At 42.5% G+C, this 10993-nt stretch overlaps 1 protein-coding gene across 1 annotated transcript; it reads left to right on the top strand.

The window, feature by feature from the left end:
* The first annotated feature begins 4648 nt into the window (after positions 1–4648).
* LOC114258664 (F-box/kelch-repeat protein At3g06240) lies at positions 4649–8904 on the top strand. Its single transcript, XM_082908359.1, has 2 exons — positions 4649–6084; positions 8592–8904. Exons 1-2 carry the CDS (start codon positions 5111–5113, stop codon positions 8902–8904), a joined length of 1287 nt encoding a protein of 428 aa, XP_082764485.1. The 5' UTR covers positions 4649–5110.
* The last annotated feature ends 2089 nt before the right edge of the window (positions 8905–10993 follow it).

Raw genomic sequence — 10993 nt, 5'->3', positions numbered from 1 at the left:
TTCGCCGAACAAATTGTTTGGAGTACTACTACAATTTGTGAAGATCATTGTATCCTGGGAGATAGACGCCACTCATCCGTAAGTACCATAGCGGGGCGAATCTGTCTTAAGGACAGAGTGTCACACACTCGACTTGGTCTTGTAATTTTATTTGGTTCGACAAAATAAATCCGATATGTTATTTATTTATTTTGTTTGAATTTATTTCTAGTTATTTTATTTACACAGAAGATTGTTCCAACACCCTCTCCCTCTCTTTCTCTCCCTCTTCTTCTGCATTGCAGAGGTCGAAAATGGCGGAAAAAAAGAAAAAAAAAACGGAATGCCCAAAACGACGTCGTTTTGGGCATTCGGGGCATTCGGGCCAAGCAGATTCGGGCCCTCAAACATTTTCCATAAAAAAGTGCATAGATATATATAAAAAGTATATTACCATTTGTAAAAGTCTTTAGAAAATATGTAAAAAAATTATAAATATTTTATTATTATATGCTTCTTAAAGAAAATTTGTAAAACCGTCCTACTGATATAAAATATATATTTGAATTGGTATGAACAATGTGAATTTTTTTTTTCTTTCTTTTCTTTCAATAATGCTCTTCCTATCCAATAATTAAGGGAGCTTTTTTGATAAATCCATTTTCTAAGAGGTTTATTCTATCCAACCCATATTCTTTTTGACTATTCCATTAGGTCCAATTTGAGATAAGAAGACCAAAATACCATTTTCATCTACTTATGTTCCATTTAGTTCACATTATTTTCTTATATTTCAATAAGTCCTATGGGTGACATAATTACCAAAATACCCTTAATGTGAATGTTCACATCGTCAACGTAAATGTTCATATCGTCAATGTGTAGCAGCCCGGCTCATGTCGATCCTCGTGGGTGCCCGAAAAAATTCGAGTCGGGCCGGGCCGGCCCACAGGCCAAAAAAATAGGCCCGGCTCGGCTTGTTGATAATATGAATATTCACATTGACAAGTTAACATTCACATTGATAGGAGTGTAAAATTGGCCTGCGGCCCGTGGGCGGCCCGAAACCAGCCCGCCGCCCAGGGCGGGCCCGGACCGGCCCGTTCACGATGTGAATGTTCACATTGACATATTAACATCAACAATAACATTGACAAGTGTGTAAAATTGGCCCATGACCCATGGGCAGCCCGAAGCCCGGGCCCGGGTCGGGGCGGGCCCGGCCCAGCCCGACCCGTTGACAATGTGAATATTCACATTGATATGTTAACATCACATTGATAGGAGCGTAAAATTAGCCCGCGGCCTGTGGCCGGCCCGAAACCCGCCCGCGACTCTTGGGCTGCCCTGGGCGGGCCCGGCCCGACCCGTTGATAATGTGAATATTCACATTGACATGTTAACATTCACATTGATAAGAGTATAAAATTAGCCCGCGCCCCGTGGCTGCTCGAAACTAGCCCACGGCCCGTGGGCGGCCCGGGATGGCCCCGGCCCGGCCTGTTGACAATGTGAATATTCACATTGACATGTTAACATTCACATTGATAAGAGTGTAAAATTGACTCGCGTCCCATGGGCGGCACGAAGCCCGTGGGCGACGCGAGGCGAGCCCGGTCCGGCCCGCTGACAATGTGAATATTCACATTGACATATTAACATTCACATTGATAGGAGTGTAAAATTGGCCCGTGGCCCGTAGGCGGCCCGAAACCCGCCCGCTACCCAGGGCGGGCCCGGCCCGGCTCAGCTCGTTGACAATGTGAATATTCACATTGACATATTAACATTAACATTGATAAGAGTGTAAAATTGGGCCGTGACCCGTGAGCAGCCCGAAGCCCGGCCTCGGACCGGGGCGGGCCCGGCCCGTTGACATCGTGAATATTCACGTTGACATATTAACATTCACATTGATAAGAGTGTAACATTAGCCCGTGCCCCGTGGCTGTCCGAAATATGCCCACGGCCCGTGGGCAGCCCGAGGTGGGCCCGGCCCGGCCTGTTGACAATGTGAATATTCACATTGACATGTTAACATTCACATTGATAAGAGTGTAAAATTGACTCGCGTCCCATGGGCGGCCTGAAGCCCGTGGGCGGCCCGGGTTTGGGTCCGGGCCTACCCCGGGCCGCGGGCGAGCTTCGGGCAGTGGACAAATTTTACACTCCTATCAATATTAATGTTAACATGTCAATGTGAATATTCACATTGTCACGGGTCGGGCCAAGCCCGCCTCGGGCTGCGATCAGGCTTCGAGCCGCCCACGGGCTGCGGGCCAATTTTACACTCCTATCAATGTGAATGTTAACATGTCAATGTGAATATTCACATTGCCAACGAGCCGAGCCCGCCCCGGCCTGAGGTCAGGCTTCAAGCTGCACACGGGTCACGGGCCAATTGTACACACTTATCAATGTGAATGTTAACATGTCAATGTGAATATTCACATTGTCAACAGGCCGGGCCGGGCCCGCCCCGGGCCACCCACGGGCCGTGGGCGGGTTTCGGGCAGCCACGGGGCGCGGACTAATTTTACACTCCTATCAATGTGCATGTTAACATGTCAATATGAATATTCACATTGTCACGAGTCAGGCCAAGCCTGCCTCGGGCTGCGGTCGGGCTTCGGGCCGCCCACGAGCTGCGGGCCAATTTTACACTCTTATCAATGTAAATGTTAACATGTCAATGTGAATATTCACATTGTCAACAGGCCGGGCCGGGCCGGGCCGGGCCCGCTCCGGACAGCGGGCGGGCTTTTGGCCGTCCATGGGCCGCGGGCCAATTTTATACTCTTATCAATGTGAATGTTAACATGTCAATGTGAATATTCACATTGTCAACAGGCCGGACCGGGCCCGCCCCGGGCTGCCCATGGGCCGCGGGCGGGTTTCGCACCACTACGGGATGGGGGCCAATTTTACACTTCTATTAATGTGAATTTTAACATGTGAATGTGAATATTCACATTGTCAACGGGCCGGGCCGGGTCGGCCTGCCTTGGACTGCTATCCAGTTTTATACTCTTATCAATGTAAATGTTAACATGTCAATGTGAACATCCACATTGTCAACAGGCAGGGCTGGGCCCACCCACGGCCCGTGGGCGGGTTTCGGGCAGCCATGAGGTGCGGGCTAATTTTACACTCCTATCAATGTGAATGTTAACATGTCAATGTGAATATTCACATTGTCAACGGGTCGAGCCGGGCCCGCCCCGGGCCGCGGGCGGGCATTTGGCCGCCCATGGGCCGCGGCCCAATTTTATACTCTTATCAATGTGAATGTTAACATGTCAATGTGAATATTCACATTGTCAATGGGCCGGACCGGGCTCGCCCCGGGCCGCCCATGGGCCGCGGGAGAGTTTCGCGCCGTCACGGGACGGGGGCCAATTTTACACTCCTATTAATGTGAATGTTAACATGTCAATGTGAATATTCACATTGTCAACGGGCCGGGCTGGGCCGGGTCGGGCCCGCCCTGGGCTGCTGTCCAGTTTTATACTATTATCAATGTGAATGTTAACATGTCAATGTGAACATTCACATTGTCAACAGGCCGGGCCGGGCTCGCCTACGGGCCGTGGGCAGCCACGAGGCGCGGGCTAATTTTATACTCCTATCAATGTGAATGTTAACATGTCAATGTGAATATTCACATTGTCAACGGGCCGGGCCGGGCCCGCCCCGGGCCGCGGGCGGGCTTTTGGCCGCCCATGGGCCGCAGCCCAATTTTATGCTCTTATCAATGTGAATGTTAACATGTCAATGTGAATATTCACATTGTCGACGGGCCGGACCGGGACCGCCCCGGGCCAGCCATGGGTCGCGGGCGGGTTTCGCGCTGCCACGGGACGGGGGTCAATTTTACACTTCTATTAATGTGAATGTTAATATGTCAATGTGAATATTCACATTGTCAACGGGCCGGGCCCGCCCCTGCTCGCGGCCGGCTTTCGGGCCGCCCACGGGCCAATTTTACATTCCTACAAATGTGAATTTTAAAATATGAATGTTCACATCATTAAATTGCTAATCGTTCAAAAAATATTTATAAGGGTATCAAAATTAAATATAAGGGTATAAGTGTCCAAGAAAATAGTGTAAATCAAGAAAATGGATTTTATGGAATAAAACTATACATACATGGGACTAAATGGGTTAAAAAATTCCTTCATGGACTTCTTAGGTTAAAACACTTCTAAATTGGACTTATCAATAAAAATCCCAATAATTAATGACTGTTATAATTTAATAATTTTTTTCCTATAATCCAAAATAACTATATATATATATATATATATTTTTTAAGTTAAGTTGTTTGAAGTGTTTGGATCAATTTACGACACTATGATTATTATTTTTTCTTTATCTAGTTAAAGACAAATCATTCACGCTGGAACTAGAGAAATTACTAATTATTTTTTTTTAGTTCAACAGTCAGAGATATTCAAGTCAGTTTACGCACGGGCCATCCACATTAGGACGAGAGAATTCATAAAAAATTATTCTTCTTGCAATTTGATTCAAAAATTAAACCTTGAATAATTGTGTACGAAGCACATCTACCAATTATTTAGGACAACCCTCACCGTTAAAAGTACTAATTACTTTTCATCAATCATTAAACAATTTTAATATTTTCAACCAAAAAAACAAAATTGAAAATTTAAATACAAAATTACAACGACCTCATCTCTCAACAACAATTTGAACCACGTTTTCCGAGGAATATATCCTTTCGGCCAAGCATTTCCGTCAACAACCGCCAATCCAATTCCAAAATTTGGGAGCCCCAAACTCAATCCCTATAAGAAGAAGAAGAGAAAGCACTGCTGAGCTTGATTCAAACATTTAGGTTTAGGGCACAGAATCTGTATCTGCTTCCTCATTCTCGCATCCAACAACAACAACAACAAGAAGAAGAATAGCAATGTCGGACTTCCTCCCAGACGAAATCATGGTTGAAATCCTCCACAGACTACCCACCTAAGCCCTAATCCAATTCAGGTCTGTTTCCAAATCATTGAACTCTCTTATCACAAGCCCTAGTTTCATCAACACCCACTTTAATCACTCACTCATTTCCAATACCTACAATAACAGCTATGATAATCTCCCACTCATGATACTTAGGCAATGTGTTTCTACTCCCTATACCAAAACAGAGCACTACAAATTGTGTATTGATACTGATGAATCATTGGATGAATACAAAGAACTTGAAATCCCAATAAAGAGCCGTTGTCTTCACTTTTTTTTCGCAATTGGGTATGCGAAAGGTTTGTTTTGCCTTTTCGAACAGGATCGGTTTTTTCTTTGGAACCTGTCGATTAGAAAGTCCATGGCCATGCCCAAACCTACGATCAAGACCTCTATGCATTATCATGGGTTTGGATTTGATCCGCGGGGCAATGATTATAAGGTGGTTACAATAGCCAACAGAACTAAACTGCCTAATGGGGAGCCAATAACACACATTGAGGTTAACTCCCTTAATGCAGGCGTATGGAAAATGTCTAGCATGGGGAGAAACTCTTATCCGGATGGGATTACTATAGGTTATTCGGGGCGATTCGCTGCTTATTTAGAAGGGGCTGTTCATTTTGCTGCGAATATGAAGAAATCCAATGATCCCTTGATTTTGTCGTTTGATTTGTGTGATGAGGTGTTTCAAATGATGATGTTACCAGATGGTATTGTAGGCCCGAGAACCGAGGTCCGGGCTTCAGTATTCGGGGGATTTCTTTCTCTGTTATGCTACGAAGATAGTGCTGTGTACAAGTCTTGTTCCATTTGGATAATGAAAAAGTACGGTGTAGTTGATTCTTTGTACAAGCAGTTCACAATTGATCTAAGCAGAGGAATTACACAGGTATTAGGTATACAGAATAATGGTCATATATTATTGGAGACAAAAGCACCAAGTGATTGGGTGCTTTCTTCATATGACCCTTCGAGCCAACAAACTAAGAATTTGGGAATTTATGCTACTTCAAACCATTTTGTTGTTGATACTTACGAGGAGAACCTAATCTTACTCAACAAACCAAATGATGCATTCTCTAGAAGGCGAGTGAGCAGGAAGAGGAAACACAGGTAAAAGCTTGATTCAACTCAAATTTCAACATTTGCTTTTCCCAATTTTATCTTGGTCAAAGTATATACCACTAGATTTGGTTGCGTGCATATATGTCGAACCTTAATATTCTGGCTGTGGATGTTAAATTGTTCTGGAATGCTGTGAAGACTGGTCAGCATTGTTAAGTACTACTGTTTTGTGGTATTGGTTGATAATGGGACTAAATATTAGCTAGTAAAAAATGGTGGAAAATAGACGAAGTGTTGATATTATGTATTTATAGTTTTTGTATGTTGAACTTGTAACATCTAATCCATATTCAATCTGGAGATGTCTTTGACTCTTTTCATTCTGGTAAGACTTACTAAGATTTTTTGACATTATGTAATTAACTTGTGGCACCTTGTTTCTTATACATGCCACATTATATTCCGTTATTTGAATATGAAGTTGATAAAGTGGAGTATTTACGGGAGAGGGTTAAGTTGGTAGCTTCATTCCAAGCTTTGTCCACAAAGAACTTTCAATATTATTCTTTCTTTGTATTCATTCTGATTGGATTGCAGCTTGTTTTGTGATTTTTGTTTTTGTGGAGTTTATTTCTTATCTTTGTTTCATTTATGTATCATTGGACTGTTTGTCCAACAAAATTGGTAATCACTTCCTTTATTGAATAAAAGTTTGTTTCTTATAAAAAGAAAAAAGGGAAAAAAAAAACTTTATTAATATGATAGGATAATTACATAAATTGTTGATTGATAAGCAGTGTCCAACCTAATAATGGTTAAACTAAGAGACAAATACCAGCATAACGACAATTATGACAAAATAAACTACATACCACACTCCAATCTGAGGGTGTAAAAATGGCCCGAGGCCCGTGGGTAACCCGAAGCCCGCGGTGGGCCCAGCCCATTTCGGCCCGGGCGTGAGCCGAGCCTAGTACATTGGGCCTGGGCCGTTCACTTTGGAGCTCGGCCCGGCCCGGCCCAAAAAAATTTCAAGCCCTGCGGGCGGCCCAGCCCTCCGCCCCTCTTTATATCAATATTCAATGATCAAATTTTAAAAAATAAAAAACAATTTGTAATGGTTAAATAATTAAAAAATAAATAAAAAGATTGATCTTATAAAAAAAAATAGTAATCTTGTAAAAATAAAAAATTTATATAATTAAATAAATAACATTAATAATTTAAAAATAAAAACAAAAAATAATAATAATTTATTAAAATAAAATCAAACTAAACTGTGTTGGGTTATGATTTTTTAAACACAGATTTTAAAAAAAATTTGTATACTTATTTGATTAATCTACAGTAATATATATATATATATGTATATATACATGCTCGTAGTTTGATATATATATATATATACATGCTCAATCAATCGGCAGACTGCACTGCAGTGATGATGGACCATGTCCATGGTACAAATAATAAGGTGGATGCGCACGGGTCCCGTTCTAATAATCCGAACTGTTCAATGTGTAGAACTCGTCGAATACTATATGACTGAAAAAAATTATATTGATCGGATATCGATAACTATATAATCATATCAGTTTTGTATCAAAAAAATGGATAGTGAACAAATTAATAGTTGACAAAAAAACTAATCCGATCAGATAGCTATCGATATTCGATCAATGTGATTTTTTACAGACATATAATACTAGATGAGTTCTACACATTCAACGGTTTCGATTATCAAAACGTGACTCGTAGTGGGCCTCCAAGGGCCCAACAATACCTATGAAGCCTCATTCTATATCCATATGATATATGTTAAGTTATCAACTTACACCATTTTGACAGCAATCCGTAGAAGAAGGAAAAGAGTCTTAGATAAAAAGAAAGAAATGGTCATTGACACTGTGGGTCAGTGGCTGGCTGCTACTAGCCTAGCTTTTACCTAGCCTAGCCTCATTAATCACTCAATTCAAGTTTCAAACGGTAATATACAAACGATCATAATTAAAATTACTATAAATATCTTTCATTTTTCAAAATAAATCTCACAACAAATAATTCTCTTTCTCTCTCTCTTAAACTCTCTCAATCTCTCCTAAACTCTCAATCTCTCTCAACTCTCAATTATCAGAAGAAGCAAATTTCTGTGTCGCATTCATCAGTCAATAACATTAATTAGTTTAATTAAATTTATTAGCTGCTCATTTTTTTCATTAACTATTTGTGCACATATATTAATTATTATTTTTTACTGATTGTATTTACACATTATTTAAATTAATTGTAAATTCGTATATATTATTTTACTTACATTATTATGGATCCTAATATGCCTAATGTTTATGTTGATGTTGATACATATACTACACAATATGAATCCATTGATTCTCCTTCTAATATCTCTTTTTCAACAGTTGGATCATCATCTAGGAGCAGAAGTAGTAGTGTTTGGAAATATTTTGAAAAAATATCTATAAATAATCCTGATAGTACAATTACATTTAAAGCAAAATGTAAATATTGTGCACATTTACTTAGTGATGTATCTGCAGGGGTACTAGTCATCTAAAAATGCATGCTAACAAACATTTACAAAGTCGACAACCTGATATTCGAAGTCAGATGCAATTAGGGGCTTCATCAATTGGTAATTTACAAACATTTTCATATGATCCTATACGTGCACAAAATTTTGTAATTGATTATATTATTAAAAAAGAACAACCTTTTACTACTAGTAAATATTCCGATTTTACAGAAATGATATACGAAAGTTTTGCACTGCAATATCCAAGTCAAAAACTACAAAAACCAGCATTTGCAAATGCTCAAAAAAGTGCGTGCCACACGCCACATCCGGAGTAAGCTGAGCGCCATCCGCAGGTGGTTCATCCCCTGATCACACAATCACATTATCCCCCGAGTTCACTGATCTAGTGGTGATAGACTTTACTGAGCTGGTGCGGCAATGACCTTGTTGTCAAACAAATCCTGTACATCATGGCGCAGACGAAAGCAGCTATCGGTCTCATGACCGGTTTGTTGGTGGTACGCACAGTACTTAGTCTGGTCATGCTTTACAGGGATAGGATCGGGTAGGGGCCGTTGTTCCAACGGTTTCAGATGTCTTTTCTGGAGTAAGACCTCTAGAGCCTTTGACAAAGGCATATGAAGTGGAGTGAAGACCCTCTTGACTCGAGGTGGATATTTGGTTTTTTGTGAGCTACTTCCGGACGCACCGGTGAATGGGGTGGCTGTTTTTGATGCGGTGGTGGTGACCGTGCCCACTTCAGAAGACCTTGCAGCTGCATCACCGTTGGTGGTCGCATTCGAATTGCAGGAAAATGCCCTCCTGGGCTGCTCCTTCTCCTGGTCAAAGAGGCCCTGTTTCATAGCATCCTCGATCTGCACTCCCATCTCATGCAAGTCTGGAAAGGTAGGGAAGGGGATCACGATCATTTTCTGCATTAGCTTGGGCTGGAGATTGCGCACAATCATCCGAATTTGATCTTTGTCAGCGGGCCTAAGGGTCATCATTGAAGCCTTGGCCCTCCAGCGGGCTACGAATTCTGAGAAGCTCTCCTTCGGCTCCTGTCTCATCGTCTCAAGATCACGGGTCGTAATCTCGATTTGGGTATTGTATGAATATTGTGTGACGAAGGCCTCGGCCATCTCCTCCCAGCTTCGTTTCACTGAATCCTCCAATTTGGCATACCAGGTGACCGCAATACCCGACAGGGTCCTGCCAAAAAGGGAGAGCTTCTGTAATCTTGTCAAGCCCATCGGGCGCAAAACATCTGAAAACAAGCTCAAGTGGACCATGGGATCTCCTGACCTATCAAAACGGTCGATGTGAGGCATCTTGAACCTATCCGGCAGAGTTACAGCTGCGTCGGTGTACCCGTCCTCAATGCCCGGGATGGACTTTACCCCCTGGGATTTCTTGAACAACTTTTCAAGCTTGTGCATTTTCAATGCCACGGGGTCCACCTCGGACTCGAAGGGAGAATTTGATTGGTTGATAGGAGTGGGTGCCTTGGATAGTTGAGGCAGAATCGGGGGTGGAGCTGGCCCGACTGGAATGTCCGTATCATCTTGGACATGGGTTGCCTCCCCGAGTATGGGAACTCTTGGTGGGGTAGGAGCCTGGTGTGAAGTAGATACTCCAGTTTGCTTCTCCAATCTGGCAATTGTCTCTGCCTGTTGGGCTATGACCACAGCCTGTTGCTTGGCGAATTCTGCTTGACGGACAGTGTCTTGCTGCATGGCTTTCATACTATCCTGGAGTTGGCGCACTATCTCTTCCAGACTTGACATACTGTTCTAATCTAACTGAGCAACCGGTATATCTGTGTCGGCAATAGGTTCGGAAATCTCTGCCCGACTGCTCAAAGATCACTGATCTGGTAGCTGTTGTACTGGTGGTCTGTGCCTGACTAGCCTTCTCTAGCCCTGATTACCCTTGAACTGAATCTCTGACCTGACAAAGTCTATCAGCACAAGTCCGATGAACCTCGGGGGATATCGGAGCCTTCTGAAGCTATGGTTCCAGGACTACCTTGCAAAAGGGAAAACAGAGAGCATCTCAGCCTAATTTCACTGGAACAGATTTGAGCATACTAGGATGAATGTACCCAATACTGATCACTGTTTCCCAAATATCTGCCTGTAAACTGATACCCTCAGGTAAAACTGATTCCCCAAATACTGATGCTGATGCCCACAGGCCTGAGGCCCAGACTTGTAAACTGGTATATGCATTCCTGTAGAGATACACTCTAAAAGCACATAGCAAGTAAGAGAGAGCCAAAACACTCCTATGTTGGGGTAGGGTTTTCCTGTCCTATTTTGTCAGGAGCTAGGGTTTCACTATGCACGCAGCAGTTTTCAGACAACCTAACATTGGGTAAGCAACCTGTCCTAACTTGGAATGGTCACTATGGATTCCGAATAT

The sequence above is a fragment of the Camellia sinensis genome, chromosome 15 (genome assembly GCF_055761805.1).
Source record: "Camellia sinensis isolate YWXY chromosome 15, ASM5576180v1, whole genome shotgun sequence".
Lineage (NCBI taxonomy): Eukaryota > Viridiplantae > Streptophyta > Magnoliopsida > Ericales > Theaceae > Camellia > Camellia sinensis.
This window is presented reverse-complemented; position numbering and strand designations above follow the sequence as displayed.

Bases quoted from the DNA above. Each gene is read 5' to 3' on its own strand.
- LOC114258664 (XM_082908359.1), top strand. From the start codon at position 5,111: ATGATACTTAGGCAATGTGTTTCTACTCCCTATACCAAAACAGAGCAC. The intron at 6,085-8,591 runs GTAAAAGCTTGA...ATGTATCTGCAG, and splicing joins AGCAGGAAGAGGAAACACAG to GGGTACTAGTCATCTAAAAA.